Here is a 26,265-nt window from a genome sequence, read left to right on the forward strand (position 1 = left end):
TGTTCGTTTTTTCCCAAAATCCGAAGGTGTTAACCGCGTCGATGGGGCGTATGACCCTGCGTTCTCTGTGATGTAGGTATATTATGCTCTGTATTCGTTCGGATGCCTCGGCACGATTATGAATTTAATAGTGGTCCGGTAGGACGCCGTTGGTGATAACCCTCTGATTATACACCCTACGCAGCAGGCGGTCGCTTTAAAATGTTCCTTTTTTGTTTACAGATAGTACGAAAAACAAATTCTACGGTCGGCAAGGGGCTTGGATCCGACCCCAACGGAACCGTTCGGATGACCGGTCCGCTGAGAGAATGGATGGTGATCGTTTTTGTACCACCAAGCCCGATGCAACCACTGGCGTGAAGACGGCGGAATCAATTCCTCGGTTCCTGGGAAAGTGTACCGAAGACGGTATGTACAATTTTGATAAAATGCATCAATTTTTAATTACGAACTCAATGTGCGGTTTAATTGGAGAAACTAGGTTAATTAGAAAAGATAAAGGTGGATTATTAGTACACACTAAAATAGAAACACAGACTGATTACTGATTAAATCTACATTATCAGGAATAGGAGTTACAGTTGAACCACATGGTCAACTAAATACATCAAAGGTTATTATATATTTTAAGAGCTTCTTAAAGTGTACAATAGAGGAAGTACTGGAAGAAATGAGGCATATTGTAATAACACAGGTTAGATGGCTGAAAACCAAAAAAGTCTCGCACTTATATTCAACACCTCAAATTTACCAACAGCTTTTTATAGTTTCAATACTATTTGACATGTTGCTGAAAAATGCAAGGTTGAGAAAAGATGCGGTTGTGGAAAATCTATGCATGATTCACCTTGTGAAGAACCCAAAAATTGTGTGAATTGTGAAGGTCCACACTCTGCTGGTTAAATGCGAACGCGCAATACAAAAAATTTGCGGGATACTGAGTGATTCACGCAGTTACCTAAAACTATTCAGACTCCCATTAAGATTTTAAATTGGAAAATTTGCATACTAACATAGTTTTTATATTATATCGAAGGAAAATATTATCATGATCGTTTCACTTCCGGTTTTGCCGGATGTGGGTAGCAACTTTCTTGCTTTATTATTTTCGAAATCTAGGTACATGGAAATCTACGTCGTTTAATATCAAATTCTCTCTACGCTATCCAGGATCAAAGCTTTTCCAGTTATTCAAGATTTTTCAAAATCGTTTGACTGTTTTTCTTTAGCGCCCTGTACCTATGACTCCTCTGACCTGAATTTCAAAAAATCTTCCAAAATCAATAATACTGACTTGATCCTACATGAGAATGATTTAAATATTTATTTTACAGAATGTTTAAAACTAACGGTCAATTTTAAAAACTTCAAACCTTAAAAAGTTGATTTTATCAAATGAAACCTGCTTTATTTTTTTGCACCTTCAAACGTTGAAAAAAATTCTACATCGATCAATTATTACATTCCCTATGATAGCATGCGATATGGCATTATTTGCACAGTTCGGGGGTTTAGAGGGAACTTACGACGTTTTATAGAATTTTTATTCGATCGGTGGTCTCAAGTACGTGTAGGAACTGTTCAGAGCTACAAAGTGCTTGAAAATGGCATCCCTCAGTATTAGTATTAGTAATTTGCACTTTATCTTGTTGGAAAAAGTGCGCTTATAAATAAATGTCACTAAATACTAAATATCATCGTAATAACTCAAGCGATTCTGCGAAATATTCACTAATTGATAGTTTTCTTATGCCAATTATTATTAATTCTTTATGCAGAATCGACCCTAAAGTATTCCCATATCACCCTGTATAAAACACGTTTATTACAACGGAATATGCTGCATGTTAGAAAGATGAACCTCGTATTAAAATAAAACATGGAAAGCTGAAGGTGATACTTTCTTTACAAAAAGTATACCTTCCGGTATCTTGAATGAAAGTGGTTGTATATGTTCACATTCAGGCAAGCACTTCTCAAGCAGTTCAGGTCATAATCACACATAAACGTCCTTTCGAGTATTCTAATAGTGTCTAAATTTCGGCATAAAGAATATCGTTAAGAGAAAGTAACAAAAGAAAATGTTCATAAAACTTAATAAACCCACATTTTCAGCAATAAAGAACATGAGATATTTGAAACCTATGGAATTTAATATCATTATACGTATAGATATCGCTAGAGAAAGCTTTAACATTTTTACGGCTTCTTTCAGGGTTTAATGATTTTTTAGTAATAGTATCGATAATCGCTTAGATTTCCACATTCTCCAGGTCGCTATCGCTTTCTTCTGCAGAAAATCGGACTATTTCTGAAATTGAATATCAATCAGTAGTTCTCTAAAAGATTTTCTTTATCATTATTATCAGAAAAATCCATAATCTTCCAAGTGTAGGTACTAAGAAAGAATAACAACATTAGCAACATCCACACAAAAGGTCAAACCCGGAATGTACGTTATATGAAACTTAAATCTGGTAAAACTTATGTTTAATTAAAGATAAAGGGCAAGAGTGGGTGTATAGGATAAATAAGACAATAACCTTTGGGGTTTGACGTTAAATGCGAAAAGATCTCATCTGTACCTAATTATTTTGGATATCCCATCGAAAGTTTTAAGCAAAGTAGATAACGCGATGCTCCATAAATCTTGTCAGAACTTCTGGGATTTTTAATCATAAAAAAGTTCTCAAAAGGCCAGAATTGTAGGTATTATATAACTTCTGTTACATTTAATTCAATTTGCCGAAAGTATACAGAGATGATATAAGATCAGAGTAATAGAAATACAAAAGTAAGACAACCACATTAAGTTTCGTGGTAAATGCGCGTAGAGAGCACTAAGGCGAGATTGAAATCTCATGCATCGAGTAGTACAATAGTCGGTTTGGTTATGGTATACCCCCCAGGAGACTGAATCCGAAATTATACTGAAAAGAACAAAGCATCGGCGGAAAAAGTTCAATTTTCCATTTTCCTCGTAAATATCTGCCTTTGATAACACAATACCGATTTTTAAATCTTCCCGGGGGGACCTGTCAAACGCACAGAGCACTAAGCGAGACACTTTAGTGGAGGGAGATTTTAATTACTGCCAAACTACAGCTAAATTAATCTCTTATACATTGCAGTTCTATAGTGCTGTACATTTGGGAATAACTCTTTGTTTTATTTAGTTTGAAAGAACAAAAGCCTTCCTTCCTTTCGATGTTGTTTCGTTATGTAATGGAATAGCCGTAGCAGTGGTTGAAACCCATTGTTCGTGGTAGACTTTTTTTTTAATAAAACGTCCAGAAGACTTCATGTTTCCTTTAAAATCCTCTCTTTACTACGACAGGAAAATGGTTTTTGGGATACGGGTAATTCTAACTAAACCATCAATTTCTAATGGAATGAGAATTACACCTTGTTCATTTCAGAAAGGGGCGGGCAAGTGCACAACACGAATTACATTGTACTAATAATAAAAGTTCTTACCTTTGTAATTGTCTCGCATTTAAATTAGAAGGAAATAATCTCAGTGTAAACGCGTCGAATATAATTTAAGCTATACGGTTCCACTCAGCAGAATCGAAAGTGCTCTTTAATTTGTGCAGGAAATGAAAGCCATACCGATGACAAATTTTGGTACGTATCGACACTTTCCAATCAATCAAGATTTTATTTGACGTGCTGTCGGTTTACATGACGTCGTCTACGCAATTTATTCTGTAAGTTGCTTGATAATAGTTACGCAATGCGTATCGGCTCGATAAGAAACGCTTCCTCTTTCTAATTCTCTTTAACATCAGATTTCATGTTGTCAAACATTTCAATCATTTTCAACAGAAGTACCAAAGCATTCGTCCCTTTGGATTAAAAATGGTTGCTATTCTTCGATATGCCTCGTTTCCTGAGCCTTTAATTTCCAGTTTACTTCCGAACGAGCGATAAGCATAGGTTGCTGAATCAAAAACGGGTTTAATCTTACGGAAAAACTTCCCACAATCAATTGGGTCTTTAATGTTGAGAAATCATGTCAACTAGACATGCTTGTAAGCTTTCCAATCTGTCTAATACTTGGGCCTTTAAAATGGGATTTATTTTCAACTCTTGACAACAGGTAGAAGTTCTTCATCCGACACCTCTTCATTTTAGCCCTAGCCTCCTAGATAAATTTATAGGGCGTTTGATGTATTAAAGCAAGCCACCTTGCACAATGATGCATTGGACCAAAACATTTTCAGAAGGAGAGCCCTCTCCCCCTCCGGCAGTGTACCACCCTTTCACTAAAATTTTTTGTGTAGAGCATAAAATTCTCTGCCGATTACGTGCACTAAATTTTGTTCTATCGCGATCTAACCAGTAAAACAGAACCTGAGTGATGAATATTTTTATATTCGACAAACAAACGCTTTTGAGAATGATTTGATTTCACCAAAACTCAAATTACTCAAAAAAATGTTCATCCAAAAGAGAAACGACGACAGAAATGTTTGGCTAAAAACATGCAAAAAGTTACCATCAAAATTCCTTGTAATATACTTCCTTTTTGCTGAACATCTTTTTGTCAAATGTAAAAATGCCAAAAATTAAGAAAATGCACCTTTAGGGGTGGCTCACCCTCCCCTGCCAGAGGGAGTCACCTGGCCCCCTTCTAAAAATGTTTGTTTTTGTCCATTATCATACAATTGGACAAAGTTGCTTGCTTTAATCCTCAAGCGCCCTATAATCCCATTTTTCGACTTGCAGGGCTGGAATTATTACTATTTATGTTTCTTCCTCCTATATCCGTGGGAAGTTTCTTTTCAAACGTAAGAATTGTTGACTAGGGAGGCTTTGGCAACATTTTAGGACCACAAAAGGGGCAAATTAAACACCTCATACGCATCTTTTAATTTCCATGATCTGTGAAATATGTACTTAAACTAAAAAAATAATAAAATAAACAATCAATAGGTATCAATTTTCCCAGTAAAATTTACACAATTAAAGGCCAATCGAAGGAAAAAATCTCGGAGTTTTCAGAATTGGTACAGTTGGTCCTTACTGTCTTAGTTTCAAGAAAATATAAAGTCCATAGGGCGGGGTGATGGGGGTGAGCTCGTGGGAGGTTTTTTTTAGTGTTTGGCTTGTATTTCAGTACCTGTTACTCGTAATGAAAAGTTCTAGAGGTAAAACAAAGCTAACAAAATTTACTACAAAGATAGTTTCATGCCTTTTTATACGTAAGACTAATACTTTCGGACTTGTAGGGCTGAGAAAGTACAGGCTTTTCAAAACAAATTTTGTACGTACTTATATGTAACACCCTGTGTAATATATAGATTTAAATATTCTATTTACGGTATTTTCAGAAATGTTCAGTATTTTGAAAATACGTTGATTCAGCTCAGAGCAATTCCTAGATACAAATCCTTCAAAGCTATAAAGCTATAAAGCCGTTTCAGAAGCGTCTATTTGAAACTCCCAGAAACACTTCAAAAACCTATGCCATATTCCATTCAATCATTCCAAGACGTGTCCAGATCTATTCTTATTCAAAGAGCTCATAATCCAATTGTTTTGAATATTTTTATGAAATTACACATTTAAGACTAAATCAAACTTTTATTATTATTCTATTTGGAAAAGTAGAAAGAAATGAAGCAAAGAGAATTCCCAACTTCTCCGTTGCAAAATAATTTCAATTTAATTCAATTTCAATTTAATTCGATTTCAATTTAATTCAATTTCAATTTAATTCTTTCCCTTTGGCATACGGTAGTACATAGGACGCGTCATAATTAAAAAACATTATCATACATAAAAATCATTACCTAGCATCGCACAAAAAGAAAAAGAAAAATACGAAAGCCAAATCAACAATATTCAAATTAATTAATTTGACAGCCAGATCTTCATTTATTTTAAGAAGTTATTTTAATTGCATATAATTAGGCGCTCTACAGAAGAGATTCGTCATTTAAAAGTAGCAATAGGGAAAAATAATACACTTAAATCTCTATGTCTACTTCTTAATGAATATCACTGTATACCAAATTTCATTTATGCTAGCCCTTTTGGGCTTTTGATTTATTTGGGGCTTGAGTGGGATGTTTACGCTGAGGTAGGAATTTCGAAAGCTATAGCTGGGCATTGCGTATTATATAGCTGAAGTTGTGCTAATTTTGAATGTCATCCAATTCGCTTCTTAACTAACACAGACATGTCAAAAGAGCCTTCTTTATTTTTTGGCCTACATTGCCAATTGACGAACTCTGACCTACAAAATTGAGAAAAAATCCATCTGTAAAATTTAATCGTAATCGGTCAATTCGTTGTCGTGATTTCGTATTAACGGAAAGACAGACGGAGCGACGGGCAGACTAGAATGTTTTACACATTCAAATAAAAACGAAAGTCGATCAGTTGCTGGACACCATTTGTGGCTGGTGCGATGAGTGCATGGATTGCATTGAATACTTTTCATCAATTTTTACAAACTTCTATTTCATTGGCGTATCCAACTGCTAGGGGTTGTTGTGATAGGACTAGGTTTGGAATAGTTATTTTTTATTACTAACCTTTATTTTTTAATTAATGTTGTCGTCTTCATCATTTCTGACAGTAGTTGAAGAGAACTGTAACTACTGTAACAGTAGATGAGCGTCTCTTTTTGAAGAAAGTGTAACTCCAATAGAATTGATATTTCTTTCGATCTTTTATAAGGGATCTCTCGGGTGCCTTGGTTCTATAACTTAATGACATAAACGAAATGTACGGCGGTGACTTATTATAAAGGCTGGTTACAATTAAATTAAGTAGGCCTTAGGGTTAGGTTTTCTAAATTTTTGGAGGATTTTGGCGTCAAAATTTGGGTTAGGTATATTACACAATGAAGGGGTCATATACTGCGATGTTAACATACCGAAATGTAATCGACCGAATCGGAATAAGGAAACGGATAAGCTCAGGGTTGGAAATTATTTAGAAGGACGGCAACTTTAGGGTCAAGTGATGCTACCAACGCTGTCTATTAGAGCCACCCTCTTCTTACTAAAGAAGTCATGCATGAATGTTTAATCTAAAAACGAAACACAAGCAATAACTCTCCTAAAGACCCACTTAAATCACTCGGTCGAAAGAAAGAACCGCCCGAGGTAACGATAAACGAAAGAAATCGGGATACAAAGAACACATCAAAGCGAGATGACTGACCGCAGCAATTTTCTCGCTAACAAAAGTATTAAAATTACAAAGAGAGTACTTGGGCGAGAAAACCAAAGTATTGTATTTGAATTTCGTGATGGCTCTCATTCCATTTGGAGTATTGCGAAGGGGGTTGTCTGTAATTTATAGTTTCTACGTAGGAAACAGGACGAATTGGTAATCAATCACAGTCTGCATTTTTTTCTCTGACTGATAACTAATGAAAGCTCACTGCCTTTCGTTAATAGAAAAGTGGAAGTATTTTAATAAAAGTTTAAGTGGGCGTAAGCTCACGCGTTATAATGTACTTCAGATTAATTAAGTTTCATAAATTAGCCGACTCGTTTCGCTTGGAATTTTCTCAAGTATTGGCAACAAAGTTTAGTGTTCATTAAAAATAATTTATTAAGGCATCAGCTGTTAGCACAAAGTTTTCGAAACTTTGGTTTTTTCTAGACGTACTGCTAACGTGGACATTTATTCCAATAATTGGAGTCGTTAAAGTTTGCTCAAGATTGAGGAACCAAAATCGCGTCCTAAGTAAATAGAGATACTTTTTTGGAGCGGAAATTTATAATTCCTTTCAAAATTAAAATTTGTAGGCATGCCTCTCTTGCTATTTACTTCATTAATATTCCAAAGCACGAATGCAAGTTTTTGTCCTCGCCCACTTTAGCGCGATCAAAACTTGGTCGGGCTCGCTCAACAAATATTAATTACGCTTCCATACCACGAAGTAAGTCATTTCCATTTTTTGCTTATCATGTATTAGAAAGATTTCCCTTTTTACACGATTGAAAGCATGCCAGAGCTGCCTACCTACCTTGACTGTTACGAACTCAAGTGTGTTAAGAATGCACATGGATTGTCCTCACTGTTTTTGTTTATGTTGGAATGATCAACAACAAACTAGGCCAATTATACAAACTCCGCGAACGGTCCAGAAGCAGAGCAAAGACTGAACGGAACGCGTTATAGAGCGACACCCTCGGCGCCGGGACGGAAGGCGTCACTACGCCGGTCCGTTGGTTATTATCTTAGATTTTTGGATACTCGATGTCACGTTTCAAGAGCAGGTTTAACGTTATTGTTTTTATCTTGATAAATATCCATTTTCGAGTTTCTAGCCGAATCTAATCTCGACAAATTCCCCTCGCTTTACTTAAAAGCAAAGCTACACGAGAATAAATTATAAAAAGGGCGTATAGTGCACCTTTCCGAACTTGTTTCTGTTGCAAAAACACCCCCGGGAGATCCACTTCGTAGAAAATGATTTCAACGCGTCCGTCGAAAAGTAAGGGTTCCGAAGTTTATCGAAATAGAGCAATTACTGGAAAATCTAATGCACGATGCACGTCGAGAAGATGCGTTTTCCTTTACACGAACGAGGACATTGAATGTAACATCAAATAACGAGGTCTTGTTGGGGAAGCTTCCAACTCTCATTAATCTCACTTAAAACTTTGTGTTACTAAACATATCCTGACCCGACGATCTTTACTTCTTAATTTCAAAGTCGGAGACCGGTCAATTCTTAGATGCCTGGAAAAAATTGGTATAAAAACGTCTTTCGTTGGTAGTCGCCAAGGCAACTCACTGGAATTAATTTTACTTCTACTTTAACAAAGATTGTATAGTGAAGTCGATTTTTGTAGGGTTTTTTTAGATAGCCTTAAAATCAGATTATGGAAATTTTCATTATACGTCCCTGCTAAGTTTTCGCTTTACATTAAATTTCGGTTTCCGAGATTTAAGCTTTGTACCTTTTTAATCACGTTGTTCGTACTTTCAATCTTTAAGAGTTATTGTCAATTTAAGATGCGAATGTCTTTAATGGCATCTTTTCGCTTAATTATTATTTATTTACTAAAAAGGGCTTCTTTGAACATTAATGAAAACACACGTGATTTTAAAAGTAGGGGTTAGTTTTTTCAAAGAATGATGTTTTATGTTCCATGTAGTATGTTGTTGGTCTGTGTGCTTGTACTCTCATTTCCGCGGTTAAACGGTTGAATCCATTGGAACAAAGTTTGATACACATATTCATAGACATTTTGGTGGTGTTCATAATTTTCGGTCACGTTAACAATGATTTACAATATATACAAGTTTACAATATTAAGCGTCATTTAGTAAATGATCTCAAAATATTACAAATATAACTCGTAGTCAGGGAAATTATCAATATCAAACCAGGTTTCCGCAGCTATAATGGTTAAATGACTTTTTAAATCTGGTTGTAATGGTGTTTTGAGCTCAGAAGAGCGTTTTTCTGCCTTTTCTGTAACAGATAACACAAGCAAACAAAAGGGATAGTGAATAGCGCAGCAAATAAATATTGCGATAGCAATGTCTAACGTCTGACACTAAGGTAACCCGTATACCAAAAACCGTAATTAATACTCAATAAGAACCAATAATTCGAATAACTTTACACTAGAAAAGGCAAAATTTTGATCGACAACGATTTGTCCATAGTTAAATACATAAACATGAAGTTAACTTTAATAAAAAAAAAACTTTACGATGCACAAATAACTAAATTTCTATACAACAGCAATGTAGTGTAATCAATTCAAAATGTGAACAAACTAAGTGAAATGAGCGAGGTAACGTAAGAAAAAAAAATCGTAACAAAATAAGTGTCTGTAACTTCAAAAAGTAATTTACAAAGTAACGGTAACTAAATACCTCGTATAACAAAAAATCTGAAAGATACAATATAATCAAACCAACATGAATGATCCTTCGTAGTGATAAGTAGCAAAATCGGGTCTCGACAGGCAACGAGAAGATGTATATCGAATTAGAAATATCGAAGCGAAAAGGTTTCGTAATAGGAGTCGTCGAAAATAAAAGTATTGCCTTTGAACTCTGGTCGTAAAGGCCGTGTGAATTCAGAAGGGTACTTTTCTACCTTATCTGTAACAGATAACAACACAAACAAAAAACAAGAGGGATAGTGAATAGTGCGGCACGTAAATATTGTGATAGCAATGTCCAACGTTTGACACCTTGGTACAAACCGTAATTATCAGTCAATGGAAAGCAATAATTTGAATGGGCTTTAACCAAGCAAAAGCAAAATTTTGATCGACATCGTACAATTCGGCGATACATAAAAGCATGAACGTCAAGAAAACTAGTTTACGATACAAAAACTATAATCCAATTGATTCGAAATGTAAATAACCTAACACGAACTTCTTTATAAAACACAAGTAACGTAAATAAAAATCGTAGATATCGGTTTCGGAATAAATTTTGTATCTTCAAATACTAATTCACAAAATACATGCAACTAAATGTTTTACATGTTTTACATAAGATAGCGATGGTAATTTTCCGATGGAACTTCCTTGTTTTGCAATAATGAGAAAATTCTACGTATTTTTCCCCAAAGGATTGCGATTTAGATAACAATAATCAGACAATAGCGAAAAAAAGAATAAGCCAGAAGTAATAAGCCTAAAAATCATTGTTCAAATTCAAAGTTAATAGGAATTTGTTGGTCGAAATAAGATAAAAATTTGGAATTTAAATAATCCCCGTTTGTTTTTTGAATTGGAATTTAGGTAGAAGGTCTGGTTTCTTTTAGGTTGAAAATGAAAATAAAATTTAAAAATTAAAACTTACTTAGGACAGATCAAGGTAAATTCCCACAAAATTCCGTGTAAAACGAGTAATTTTTGTAGGAGAAGAAGTGAAAAAATAGAGTCAATGTTAATAAAAAGTGAATTTTACTGCTACATTTTTTATATTCATATGGAAAAATATTGCGTTTGGAATTATTAAACATTATTAAGGACCGTGTTGCCAGGGTTCGGACCGTTGGACGTAGTGGTCCATTAAACAAACAGTTAGTACCGGTTGACAAGATTCCCTTACCTTTATGTCCTTGCGTAATTTCTCCCAAACAGCCAGGTAGATTATATTTTATGCTCCTACTTTTAGTTTCATAATATTAAATTAAAGAGGAACGCAAAAGTAATTAAAGTGGAAATGCCTCACAAATCTAAAGTAAATTAAGGTATTTGTATGTAACGAACGACACGGGAACCGAATGGAAAGGTAATATTTTAATAAATCTCACACGAAGGCTTCACAAGACACAGACATTGCAAGATACCGGTAGGGTAGGTGAGCTTTGAGGATTTCCAGGATCTATTCGGCTTTATAGTTGTATTTTCGAAACCGCAGCGTAGAGCTCAACTATCTAATAAAGTGCGAGGACCCGCTGAGCCTATAACTACTTCTATATTCTACACGACTACCCAACCAAATACGTTGTTAGGGTTAATTTAAAATTTAATTCGAATTGTGCAAATGAAGCTCGCCCTTCCCTTTTATAAACATTTGTCGTTTTTATAACACGTATTAGGTAAGTCGGTCATTATCAGAACGATTAAGATTTTATTTGCTAGATTAATTCGTCGTTTAGTTAAATTGCCTACAGTTTACATGTTTGTAACGTCTTAAAATAGATGTCTTAGAGAGGGAAATAGTCGTTTAGCTTCCACAAGGTAAATTGTGTAGAAACTTCCAAGTAAGGTTTCCGTTCGGGTAGTGAAAATTGCCGATATAAATTATTTACTAATGGTTATTAAACATTGCGGTTACCTATCACGATTTTAAAACGAATCCCCACAACATTATATAACGTGGATGTCATTAAAATCAATGTATTTCTTTGTGTGATCAATGTTGCGGAAGCTTTGATGGTTAAAGGAACTAAGCACAAAGATATTTATAATTATAATTAATGATGATCTGATTTCGTGTTATATTTCACTTAAATTCAAATTTTCGTCAAATAATGTTCGAAAATAATGTTCGGTTATCATCTGTAGTACTTCCGCATTTTTCTAATGTTTCATTATCTATTGTTTGGATGGATAAAAGGTACAAAGACACCCATCAAATCTTTTTAGCACGTAATTAAAATGGTTATATACTTCTGGGTACTTGGGACGCAACACTTCTGAAGAGGATTTGTTTGGGAAAGTCTGGAATTTCCAACAAAAGGCAATGGTCCAATGAACACGAATTTTGTACATGGAATTCTAAAAAGGGAGCGATCCATCCAAATTTCAAACCAAATAACGCGTGACAAAAAAAGTGCAGGCCGACGGACGGATGAAAAATCAGTCTACAACATCCATTTTTCCCGTTTTACGGTTAGCAAGCGATAAAAAATCGCATCATGTAGCTTTTTAAGCACATATTGATTAAAAAGCTAGGGCATTCAGCTTTAATAACTTTGTTATTTGAAGTAGGTACTTTTCGGATAAAAATCCGGCACAATAAAGTGATTAAGCCGGAGTAAGTATTTTAAAGCGCCGCTAAATTTCATTATTGATAATAACATTTGGGAATGGTTTTCCGCAGACTGAATAGAGTAGCGTCAGTCATTACGAGCTCGCATTATGGTAATAACAATAACGCTTGATGGCAAAACCAATTTATGATGCCAGTCTATTGTGTAAATATTCGAATGTGTAGCAACGAATATGTGTTGGGATTTGTTGGGTTGCGGATCGAATCGAATTCCAAAGTACGAGGGCCATCCGTTTAATGATTTAGTGAATCTATTAAGCCTCATACTCAATGGCCAAGATTATTTTGTAGCTTTTGAGGATTTAAGGTGGGCATTCAAAAAGTCGTGTGCTTATGAAACCTGAACACAAGAAGAATAAATCGGAGTGACACGTATGTACGAAATTTGGCAAACATTAATTTCAAATTTGTCTTGCGTAGTCCCTTTCGAACAAGGAAATCCATTTCTCCCATAAATTCAGAATTGGCATCTGACAAGCTCGATTTTAAAAATCGTCTTTTATCGTTATAACCAACCTAAATCGTGGCAATCGACGTAAGACCATTCTTTTTGTTGCACTTAGCGTGGCGTATCTTTTCCTCTAGAATTCGTTGTCCCAAACGTCGTATAATTAAGGCGTTAGAAATGTTTACGCGTCTGCACGTTAACCTCATTCTGCTTGATTGCGAGGTAAGAGGTTAGGTGTACTCGAAAAAGGGTTTTATTAAAACGCCTTTCATCCACTTTAATAGCTCTTAGAATCCTTGCTCAAGATATAGAAAATTTATTTATTAATTAGAAGCACTCGCTTCTGGAACCGTTGATTATAGGAAATTATGCCGCTTCACTCCCTTCATTTACATCTAAAAGGCATTTCCATAAAACTCAACGCAGGTTGCATAAAATATCTTTTTTTTTTAGAAATGGACGACTGTTATTCACCCAAAAAAAGAAAATTAATCCCTTCATTCCGCGCGTACATTTCTTTCTGCTGTAATCATTTATGGGATATACTTAAAGAGCATTTTTGACACTGCCTTCGGTATATATTTTTCTTCATTTTCGCGCAAAATACGCAATCTGTCCACTCAATTATATCTGCATCCAGGAATTTTATGGGGGACATTGGAAAGGATCTGTCGAATAAGCTAATTAATAACTTGCTTAAGTGCGTAACCGCTCCATAAAAGTTTGATTAGATAAGCAAAAGTTTTATAGCAAATCGAGGAGGTATAAAATTATTTTCCTTCTTTTTATTGACGTTTACTACTAGCGCTGCTGTTTAAGTAGATTTTCTGTCAAACCAACGTTAGCATTCTAGTTCCATCCCCGATTTTTATTTAAAAATTGTCTCATAGATATTCAACGTTGCTTTTAGAAGACACTTTTAGTTTATTTACAAAATTATGTAGATTTTCTTTTCAGGTTTATTTGAAATATACGTTAATCAAATAATTGTGGCTGTAACTTTCAACCGTGGACTGTGGGGTGGTGATTGTACCTCAAGGCTTCTCGCGTTAAAAGGAATACAATGCAAATACGTTTATTAATTACTAATTATGCATTATGCGGGTTACTCTGTAATTGGGCGCAAGCCGGTTGAGAGCCCAGAACAAGAGAGGCATAATAAATAACAAATAATAAAATGTTTTTCCAGCAATATGGCGAGTAGAAATCATTCCGCCATCCCCTCTACTTTTTATAACGTCACACGTGCTTCGCTGTGATTGGCTGCGCCATTTTGTTGCGGAAAATTTTAATTTTTAAATTTCTGTATGTCGGCCATTTCGTTGCTGTAAATTTGAAATTATGCAGGAGAATTTGTGCGGGAGATTTGAATTTTTGAATTTTCGGATGTCGGCCATTTTGTTGCGGTAAATTTGAATTTGCTTCTTCTTTACATGTTGGTAAAAGGAAAAATGATTTTTGATTATGATTACAAGGAAGTATAGCTAAGGAGGCGTTGTAGATAGTAAATTTCCCTCGGACTGCTTCTGTTGGTAACCTTACCTATAGCCCAGATGGGGCGCCTCGAAGGTATTGTGAAAGTTGTTATTCCATACACTCCTTTTTTAAATAAATAAGTTACCCGTTGTACTAGAACACCGTAGAGCGGTAGTTATAAGCAGAGCAATAGTCTATAGTGCAAAAACACTGCAAATTTATCATTAGGATGCCTGGAGAAATTACTCCAATCCGCTGTGACAGTTTTAAAATTGAACGATTGATTCAAATAGAAGCTACTCTCTATGTTGATGCTAAATCCTATAAGAAAAATGTCAAAAACCATATGGTTCACCTCTGATCTTAGCACTTATTTTATTATCAAGTCCGTGGTCGATATAAATCTAGTAAGAGTTGTAATAAAAATTGATGTTTGTAAAACTGCTGTCTTTATAAATGTGAAGATCTTCATTACTAAAATTATTGATCAATTTTTCGCCATTAGTATCGTGAGTTGTGCAGTTTCAATATGTATTATTGGTGTTGACGTCAACATAATCAAATTAAATATTCGTTGATGGGGACTGGAACTCGCCCAGAAAATTATAATTAAACCGGAAAATATTTCTACCAGATAGCGTACCGATCCATATTGATCTACACGAAATCAAAATTTGAAATCAAACAAAATTCTTCGGCATGCAGTGCGAATTATTTCACATCTGGCATAATTGAAAAGAGGGAATTTCCTAATGTTAACTCAATTTTATGCTTACAAGAAAATTTGCTTACATTCAAATTACAATGTAAAAATTTCACACACAAAAAAACTTAAAATATAAAGCTTAAAAATTCTTCAATGTTTTGTTTCGGAGAAATCATCATCAACTCTATTTTTTTATATGGTCCGTGAAAAAAGTACACATTATTGAGTGGCATTTTTTTAATCACGAATTCTTCGATATACGGGTACTCAAAAAACAAAAGTTGGAAACTGTTACTTTGTTAAATATTAGCGTACAAATCAATCATGTTCCAAAACCGATTTGGTAACCGGAAGAGCATAGTTTTAGTTTTACAAAAATCTAATAAGTTATCTGGTGGTTAGATCATTTATGAACAAAATTTGGCATCAATGGCTTACTTAGGATCAATGTGGTGCTAGGGGCGCAATTTTGCAACGATCCAATCTAGGTAAAAGGCTACTTTTGCATAAGCGGTTGGCGTTCTACTGCCGCACTTCCCTCCAAAGACAAGAATTCCCACTTGCTCCCACTGACTCCTTTCAGACACCATCAATGGAGCACCACCATCTCCCCCGCATGTAAACGTATGCTTCTCTTTAACGCAAAGGTAACTGGGCAAGACAGCGCTGTTGGGAAGGAATCGCGCACATCTCCGCGTGGGGACGAGGGTTGCCACAACCTTCTTTTTAATTTCAGTTTTGGTCACTCCGTCGCGAAGGGTTCCCCAACCTGTGGTTGTCAGTTCCCGTCCAGTGCTAAGTTCCCGACGATCTGATGATCTCGGCAAACAGATTGGACGAATATACTCTGTCAAAAAATGAGTCTTTGTCAAATTCAAATCAAGGGAAAAGTTACCTGAATACGTAACATCATTGGACAGTCGGAGTAGTGCGACGTTATGCTCGGCTGCACCGGCATAGTACGCCGGGTGAGCTATCTGTTCTTCTACTAAAAAGTATTGCGTAGGATCACTGCATTCTTCTCCAAATGTACCTTGGACGCAGTCTCTATCACTGGTTACATTGTAATCTCCAAGTCGCACACCAATACTACCCCAATTCACCAGTTAGAGACAACATTAACATATTGCATACTTACAGAATGGAAAATGGCGTACTTAGACAGTTTGCGGAAGTGAGCACGTACCTACGGCTTACAAGAGACCCACTACAGTCTACGGCATTGCTGTGGTTGTACACTAATTGCGCGGACCATGGAAATTCATCTAGAGAAATGGATGCATCGTTTCTATGGTAATCATCTGAATGTTGATATCCGCAAAACTGTCTACTAGCCAGTAAAGTATCTTGCAGAAGAGCGCCTGTTGATGGTAAAGTAGACGCATTACGTTTTGCTAGTTATTTTACCTGGTAGTTTTCCTGCAAGCACCAAGCATAGTACGCCAAGGTACTTGGCCATCTTTTTCTCGAACTAATTGTAACAAAATGCGTAGATTACAAATATATTTAAACGCTCTCACTGAAAAAACGGTTTACTTATGAAAGATACTTACTAAAATAAGATCTTGGTGGTAATGCCAGGAAAACCACACCAATGATGACGTAATTTATACAAATATAAAAAAAACGTTCGTCAAATATTATCTTCCTAATTCAGACATTTTTTAGTGTAGTAACAGCGTAGAACAAAAGAAATTGGTTATTTAAAAACCACACAATCCGTTGAGAGTGGCGTATTGGTATAACAAGTAACCTAGTAGTCCGTTCATTCGTCTACATCTGATACGTTTTCTACTTACTCATCTGCCTTTTAATTTGATAATTCGACAGTAGGATTTAAAAAAAAATCGTTTGCCCTTGTTTTCCTTTGGTGCATAATCCCTAGTTTTAAAAGATTTTGAAAATCTTGGACATCGAATAACAGTTTTGTTAAAAAAAATATTAAATTGTTGGTTTCTGAACCTATGTAATTTAAATTATAATTAGAATGATAGAGTGGGAGTGTTGTACTTGGCGTTTTTTTTAAATGTTTTTAGTTCTGGGTCGGAAATGTTTTTCTAACATGTCGGTTTTCTTCTCAAAATCGAAATTAGTATTACGGGACCCACTTTTTTTTACCGTGGGGACGATAACTTTCCAACTAAACGTCTTAGGATTTTAAAACTTGGTATACCGGGTGTTACGTTTGTCAAAATTTGTTAGTCGCTAACTTTGATAAGTGCAATCCATGATTCACACCAGAAATGCTATTCAACATGTCCAAACTTGTGCGGAATCATGTTTAGCAGCAAATGGTGGACATTTTGAACAGCTATTATTTGTTATAAATGAAGAATATAATTCTTTATTTCTTTCTCATTTTTTTGCAACCTCGTATCTTGAAAAATGTTTGTCTGATCGCAAAAGTGTAGTAGAGTTTTCTATTCCGTTTTGTTTCAGAATTAACCTCCATTGTCGGTGGGCTTGAATTTCCTCACCCTGCCTCTTAGTCAAAGGAATCATAAAGGTATACATAGCATTAGCAATTTATTAACGCTCCTCGATATCGTTTATAATTTTGTATTGCTGTCTGTCTGTCTGCTTTGAAAATAGGTACACATGTTTTAAGGATATAAGAAAGTTCGCTATTGCTTTTCAGCTACGTAGACTATTGGGCCAAACAGTTACAGCCCAAAAACTATTTCGAAGAGCGTTCGGTATGCAGTTGTGACGAATTTTTATTTAGTATAATTTTCAATTTATTTTATAATTAAATTACTTCAAATGAAAATATACTGAATAATAAATGTCACATTCTTTGCTTCATTCTAAGTCTCATCAGATATAATTACAACAAACTCAAAAAATTATCTATTGTTCAAAGAAAGTGGCACATTGTTAAAGGAGAGTCTTCCCAACACTATATAATAACGTTAAAAATGATTTTTCTTCATACATATGTACTGCTCTGTGTAGATTTACAACCATACTCCTGTTTTGTTAACCTTTGAGCTCATCAAATTATTTCTGGCATTACACAAAACAAATTGTAACCTTTTACCTACAGGGTAATTTTATTTTCAAGAGGATAATTCTCAAAATTTGAGGTGTTACTCATTCACCTTTTTATGGGTCCTATAAAAAGTTTTTGACCTTTCCATATGCGAGCTCGGTTCAGTAACAGTTTCCAACGCATTTTTGGAAATCGAATTGACCTTGCTTATTTTATTTATATTCCGATAAGCGCATTGCCTTGGCTCTTTCTCCCCCCTTGTAATATTTCCTTTGTACTTCTTCTTTCATAGGCCCTGAATCTTATTTGAGGCCGTATAATTTCTACTAAAATCAGTTAGAATTTCCCATTATTGTCACTATTATTCGAGTGCTTATAATTATTAATAAAAAGTGATCTAATGATAATAAGGGTGATCGATGGGAAGATGGCTTAACATTTGGGAGGGTAGTAGGTAAATCAAAAAGTTTGTTGGTTTCTGATATCATTTCCCCACTCGATTCTCCATTACTAATTAATTTTTTTATGTCAAAATACGAGGGGGAAATCACTAAGGCAATATTGTCAAAAGTTGGGGATGATATAAAGGCAGTATCAGTAAATATGGAGGATTACGAGGTAGTGCGGGTAAAAATAACCTCAATTCGAATAAAAAATCTTAGTTATAGTAAGAGGCGATGCGAGGTAATACTTAGGAAACATAACTCCTCTATGAGGAAATCTTTTTGCAAATTAACAGAGGTGGTTTGCCCCTTGTCATAATATTAGATCACGGTTCAACTGAGTAGTAGGCGGCAAAGTTTGGCATTTATCACTAGGATGTTACTTTTTCTTTGCTTCGGAGGGAAAAGTGTTGTTATGGAAACACAACAATTTAATTCTTTACTTAATAACAAGGTTGTTTACTGTTTACCAAAGAAACAGCAACTAACTGTTCACTCAACGGAAAACAAACTTGCCTACTTGACAAAGACGTTTGATTCATCGAATGCTAAATATTAAAATAAATTTGGTTAACTTTAGGGAAGTTTGAAGAAAAATGGATATTTTATTTAGAGAATCTCATGGCTTGCCTTCTAAACACAGGCGCGCCATGAAAAGTATAGTAATTCTCCTCTACAAAGACTATATTCCTTGTATACTCATTGCTTCTACATACAATAATTTACTTTTTTTTCATTGGATGTAAAACTTTGGAGGTTGAAATTTAACGAGTGGTTTCGTATGGAATGGTGTCACGAATTTGTCACAATTGGCTATTTGCATTATTAAAATTGGAATTCTGTTGTGTCCCAGAGTAACTACCTATTAAACTTCCTCTCTGCATTAAAATCGGTAGTAGTTTATTCATTTTGGATTCGTTTGTGAATTTATAATTCACTCATTACATTTATCTTTAAAAAATTGCTCTTTTGTGCTTTCGTATTTGCTTGTTTAGATCTTGTATTAATGCTTATGCCCCCTTTTGATAATACCTACTTCGTGTTTTAGGATCAAAATTTTTCGTCAAATTCTTAGTAACATTTCCACTTTTTAATCCAGTAATTCAAGAATCTTAATTAGGTTAATAAAACTATTCTCTTTGCAGAGCCGTGGACTAATCTCTAATTTTACATTTACATTTACATAATCATTTTCAATGGGCTTTTGTTCTTTAATGGTTTTTAGCGCTTGAATGTCTCAAGTTGGTGTGAACTTTCAAGAATTTTATTAGAGTGATCGAGTAAAGAAATCAATGCCGCGCCGCATACCGGTCATTTAGTCTCTTACAAATCTTGAGTTTGTGTAGATTGTGTAGGATTTATTAATAAGTATCTGTGATCGGTATCACAAAAAACACTAACCAATAAAAAATTTAGAAGGTAATTCGCGATTTGTGGGCGTGAAAGATTTACTCTAATTAAAAGAGGGAGATCATTCAGAGTTAAAAAGAATTAACAGATGAAGCAAGAAATGCAAGATTTTAATTAAAAGGGAAATTTTCGGTGTAAAACGTTGGAATTAGTGTGTTTCGTATCGAATTATAAGGGCGGTTCGTGGAATGTAAAATTTGCTGTGTAAAATTTTACGTCTATTTATCGGCCGGAGAAGTTACGTTTTTAATATGCACAAAAGAATTACCTATCTCGTGATAAAAGGAAGAGGAAATTTAAAATTAGTTAAGTAGTTGCAAACGTAAATAAATAAAGACTTCTTTCGCAGCTGAAAATAAATGCACCGACTGAACGAATTCCTTATTACACGATAAACGCACTTTTATTTCGTGGCCTATTAACAAAGTCTCGTGAGATACTAATTATATAGTACATGCACGTGGCGAAATTATAACTAAAACTGTGGATATTTTCAACAATAAATTTAGTTCAATCAGTTTCATTGTGGAAATCATCAATTTGGAGCAAGGATTTTCTCCAGTTATCTCCATTTCATTATCCCGCTGTAACTAGACGCTAAGTGCTTCAACCAACTCATTCCATGAACGAAAAGAGTTGTAGTGCAAAGTTAGTTCTGTTTACTTCTGTCGCTGTGAAAATAAATATTAAATGCGTTGAGAATCTAATGTAAAAAAAATGAATTTGTAGAAAACTTAACGTAGCTTTACCTAACCTAATTCTGGCATTTTACGTTAACCTTACTTTCAAAACTTAATTTGCGAGCACTTCTTCCCTTCATTATTCAGGAAACTATCGTACAATTATACTCGATTTTATTTTGCGGATTCCTGTGTACCATCACTTGATGGAAGCGAAGAAGTAGCAGTTTTAAAATTAAAATTATCTCCCAGTCGTCTAGTGCATTATCTATTTTGTAACGCCTTCCTAATCTTAGCTACAATTTATTGTATTTCCAGTACTCCCTCGGTTACATTGCTTTGTGTGAGGTCTTCTGCTTCTAACACTGAAAATTACCCTCAAACTCATTTAATTGTTCTATTTGGCCCCAAGTTACTTCTAATTTACTGCTGCGCTCCTGATTATCCTTAATTAAATTACTTAGCACCGATTATTATAATTCTTCCAGAAGATCAAACTAAAGAGTTTAAATACAGTACAAGTACATCCATAAAAATGCGATACAGCTGAATACCGAACGATCGTTTTTGGGCTTTTCAGCTCAATAATCTACGTAAAAAAACAATTAAGAACATATGTACAAATTTTCAAAGCGATCGGGGGTCTCTAAACAAAGTGATCGTGCACACGGGCGGACAGACGGACGGACAGACAGACAAACAGAAAGCAAAAAGAATACAAAATTATAAACGATCTTGAGGATCGTTTATAATTACCTTCCACAGTTTGTTCTTCACATAACTTACGCAAATAATTTATTTGCTGTATTTTGAGATTCATTTTCAATTGAGTCATTTATGTAAAATTCGACGCCTTTCACGTTTTCTTAATGCTTTTTTGTATATAGGGTGTCCAGGAAGTAGGGACGAATGCTATATAACTTCCAACATTTACTGAAAATGTAAATTTTGTGCAAAATATTAAGTAACATCTCCCATTTATGTACAAAAAATTATATATATATTATATTTTAATAATAATAATAAAGGTATCCATAGGCTTTTCCTGGTGCACAAGATATAAAATGTAAAAGATACACAGCATAGATAAAATTAAAAAAATTAGGAAAAGCCAATCTTGAGGGGCAGTTCGAAGTATTTTTGTTCTTCTACTGAACCTCGGTTGGAAAAGTAGAGAAACTTTTTGATTGAACCTGTCTTATCAGTTGAGGAGTGATCCCACCTTTATACCTCAGGTTTTACAGTATATGAGAAGGAATTACTTAGTTGGTTCCTGTCCATATGTAGCCATCACATAACTACTGAAAAAAAAAATCTCCTATCGGGACATTGAAACCGAAACTGTTTTTTACTGTTTTTATTGTACATATGAAGTTGTTCTTTTTCGATCTAATACCTGCTCAAACAAGAAAGACATATTAGTCTTAGTAGCAGCATTAAAGTTAAATTCAATGCAGCTAACGTATTTAATCTGAATGCTGCAGACCAAGTTTAGGTATGCATCAAGCAGAAGAATCTACATTATAAGGTATATAGTAATTAGATCAAGAAGCTTGTCGCAAGTTTGTGGCTACATAGAGAACGTTATCAGTTACCGGAGGGTAAACTAAGTTAAGTTCTAAGTTTTACTAAATTTAATCAGGACAAGAAAATAAATGAGAAAAAAAGCATATTTTAAATTAATTGTTGCGCTTCTTTTACGCCGACAAACTTCTAAATGAAGACTAAAATTCATTTAAAGTCTGAAAAGCAATCTCGCATCTCGGAATAACAAATGCAAATGAATGACGCTTTGCTTGTTTCTCACAAGTTTCTATTCATAATCAAGTTAAATGCGGTCTCTCTCATCTTTATGCTTCGTTGTTTCTCGATTAATTGCCTATCTATTTCACGAATGTGGTATGTATGAATCCGCGTTCGGAAAAGTCTCGCCTTATAAAATATTACACAAATAAATAGTAATTAAATTTTCTTGTACGGCATTCCTTATAGTGTTACAGAGGTCGCTGGTGGAGGTTAATGAGAATACTTTCCCAACTAGTTTCTTGCTTGAAATTGATTAACCGCGCAGATCCCGTACGGAATTATAATGCGCCGGATGCCGGATGTAATTAAAAGAGATAACTGGGAATAAGTAACCAAAAAAAGGATGGACGAAGGGGAACGCAATCGAACATTTCCCAATTCAAGTTAAAGAAGAAATTGTAGGAAACCAACGACCCGCATCTTAACTTTATTTAGGTTAGTTTCTAATAGCAAGTGGCGGTTTAATACCGTTTGGTCTCGAAACGAAGATCCGCCACGTTAAAGGAAATTTATTTCCCGTTATTTACAAATTTCTATTTCGCGAATTCCGAATCACACTAAAAATAATGTTCCCGTGTTTGCGTTGAATTAAAACAGATTTGTTAGCTCGGTTTAATACAATAGCGAAGTTATGTTATACATAGATCTGCATTTAAACCGAATTAGCTAATTTATTTTATAGTTTGAGGATTTGCTGCTATCTCTACTCAGTCGTTCTCGCATAAATAAATCTTGTAAACATTTTCCCATTCATTTTCCGCGTGTAGTTCGTTCCGAGATATTTTATTAACAAACCACGCGCGACGTTCAACGTCGAAAATGGATCGTTATTGCTGTGTTAAAAAGCCCAACTGCTGACCTAAAAAATCGCTGTTAATTAACCTATAGGACAATGCTACTTATTCTAGATATTGTTTTTTAATAAACGGACTACCAATCCATTTATAGTGCTCAGGCACTCTACGGCAACGGAATTCGAGAGGAAGATGGTTTTCATTTTTTTTCAAAGTACACTAGTTTTGTGTATTATCCGCAGAGAGTGCTACGTGTCGTAAGTAAACTACAAAAACAAGTTGTACCACCAGCTTTTAGGTTTTTAGTTCATATCGCTAGCAATCATTTTGGGAGGTGGTTGGTGTGGACCACATTTCTGTATACGTTTTTATCGCTGTCGTTGGAATGATATATGAGTTTTCTGAATGTCCTTATCTTTTCTAGGTCCTTTAAGACGGCGTGGGAGTGTGAAATGGCACTAATTGCGTGGGGAGTGTAAGGTGAGTTTATTAGTTTTCGTATCTCTCTAATTTTTGAAAAAAAATTGAAGAAACGTTAATAATAAATTTATTTGTGAGTGTTTAGCATTTGTCTAGTAGTTAGGCGCCATTTCAATATAAACTTCAACATATAATAAGGGAAGGTGATTGAATTGTTGTCGTATTACAGATAAAAACCGACGAAAAAAACGAACCTAAAACATTATACCGCGATCCCGTCGTCTATTTTTTTAACATAATTGGAAATAGTATCTGGAGTAACAAAAAATGCAATTCTCAATTTAAATAGAAGGAATTGATGTGGAAGCAACCAATCCAAGCTGCAATTTTACAGAATAACTGTTAGAGTACAAAACACACCTTGAAGCAGACTCACGGGTGTCATTTGCAGCTGGATTTTTTGCAAATAGAGTTGAGAGTTTCCTTTGCTTTTTAATGAAATTAGAAATTTCAACAAAAACAGTATTACGAAAAAAATGAATCAAATGCCGACGGCTGGCTTTATTCTTTTTTACCAAATCTTTATCTCTTTTGTAGTTTTTTGCCTACTTTAGAGATCTTCCTTTTATAATAATTGACTACAACATTGTCCTTTTCACCTTCCAGTAAAAAAACAACATTAAAATGCCATATAAATATACTGAAAAAAAGTCAAATACTACTTAAGACTGCATCTCCCTTTTACATTGAAGTTTCATTTACTACTCCGTACAACCTGGATAATCAATTTTACTTTCAAATAATGACTCATTTTTTATCTATAAATACCTAAACTTTTTTCTTGATTTCGACTACATAGGTACAGGTAAATACGTTTACACCCAAACTAAATTTTTATTCGTTATTAACATGACAAAATGGCTTTATGTAAGGTATTGAATTTGGTTAAATTCAATATAAAAATTATGGAATCCCTTTTGATTCTCGGCGGAATAAAACTAGGGATTGACACCAAACCAACAGGTTTTTTTTATTTGCAAAATACACTGAAAAAACAAAAAATTCTGAACTAGTTCCAAACCTGCATCATTCAAAGAATTTGCTTACATAGCGCTTTAAACATGTACTTGTTGTCTGTATGCAACATCAGAAATGTTAGGTGGTATGACTTTAAAAAAAGCTGTAATCCTATCTGTGTGGAGATGACGAATCTTGTTTCTATTCCAATCATCAAAATAACACTTGAAAACTAACAGGAGCAATATTTGTCTGGGCGAATGTTTAAAGAACCTTCATACCTTTTCACCTTATAATTTTATTTTTGCGTAATTCGGCGGGGAAAATCGGCAAAAAAATTTCAATAAAAATGCTCTTGTTACATTACCTCAATACGGAAGTCCCATGTCTGATTCAGCATATCGTTTCAAAATCTAACCGAATACAACCTTTACTACCGTAACGGTAACGTAACAAAGCAGTCACGTGGCATTTTTTAGTTTTTAAATTGAATTTTATTGTTATTTAAACCGTCTCTATCAACTAAAAGTGTCAAACAATTCCTTTAACGGCGCTTCCATAATATATTTAGTAAAATATTTATTAATTTTTGTAATATTTAAAACACATGACACTAAAAATATAAAGGTACATAGAGGCAATATCACACCATAATAATAGGGAATATGCATGTAATTTTTTAAATTTGTTAATCGCTTTTTTACATCGTTCTAACATAGTAAAAAGAGTAAACACTGTTAGAACAATTCAATTTAACTTGTAAAATAATATTTAAAACGTTGACTTTATTCGATGTGTTTAAACGCCGCCACATTTTCAGCGGGCCTTGGATGACGTCACAAGCCACGACCAGTATTTGTTTATTTTTACTTGTTGATTTATTTAAACAGATTTTCAGTTGTAATAGCTATTCAGACCATGGAAAAACTAAAAAACCATTTTATGGGTATTGTCTTGTACAAAAGTGCAAAAACACTATTAGAAATATTCCCGATAAAGTGTATTTTGCAGTTCCAAGAGGACGACTCCCAGAGCGTTCTCAATTTTTTTACAAGCAGTGAACCCTAAAAGAACCTTTTTCAACAATTGTGCCGTTGATTCTTGCAAATCGACGGACTATGCAATTTTTTTTCAAAATCCGATGAATTTTCTTAGTTAACAAATGGAATAATTTCTAAAATAGGTACCAAAAGAAATGTAAATCTATAATAGGCGAATGGAAAGCTCTCGGAACGACCTACATTTAAAAAAATACGCCCAAATCCGAGTTCACGACAAATCAGCTTTTGTTTTCGACACAACAAAAAATGATTTTGCAAGTCAGGTCGCATCGAACGATTCTTAAAGGCGCGTTTTCCTCGAAGCGGCTGGCATTAGCGTCCGCGACTCAGGAAAACGCACTTTTAAAATGTGAGCTTTTTTATGCTTTTATTTTACCAATGACTTTTATTAATCAGAGCGCAAAGGGCCTATTATAGAGTTACCTTCCTTGTTATATTTCGGGAGTTCTATTCCATTTGTTAGTTAACTAAAAAAAATTCCACAGTCCATCAATTCGTTTTGTAA

General features: G+C 34.6%; 1 protein-coding gene and 1 long non-coding RNA gene across 2 annotated transcripts in view; one reads left to right on the forward strand and one right to left on the reverse strand.

The window, feature by feature from the left end:
• The first annotated feature begins 228 nt into the window (after positions 1-228).
• The window catches only part of LOC116168844, a 67,970-nt gene continuing 41,933 nt past the window's right edge, over positions 229-26,265 (forward strand). Inside the window, exons 1-2 of the long non-coding RNA XR_004144858.1 lie at positions 229-408; positions 23,687-23,742. This is a non-coding gene — a long non-coding RNA (uncharacterized LOC116168844). The remainder of the gene's footprint in view (positions 409-23,686; positions 23,743-26,265) is intronic.
• On the reverse strand, positions 15,373-16,666 carry LOC116168842 (phenoloxidase-activating factor 1-like). The gene is made up of 4 exons (XM_031484831.1): positions 16,545-16,666; positions 16,276-16,498; positions 16,033-16,226; positions 15,373-15,984 (listed from the first exon to the last, which is right to left on the reverse strand). Exons 1-4 carry the CDS (start codon positions 16,594-16,596, stop codon positions 15,593-15,595), a joined length of 861 nt encoding a protein of 286 aa, XP_031340691.1. The 5' UTR covers positions 16,597-16,666; the 3' UTR covers positions 15,373-15,592.

This window comes from Photinus pyralis, unplaced genomic scaffold (genome assembly GCF_008802855.1).
Source record: "Photinus pyralis isolate 1611_PpyrPB1 unplaced genomic scaffold, Ppyr1.3 Ppyr1.4_LG4, whole genome shotgun sequence".
NCBI lineage: Eukaryota > Metazoa > Arthropoda > Insecta > Coleoptera > Lampyridae > Photinus > Photinus pyralis.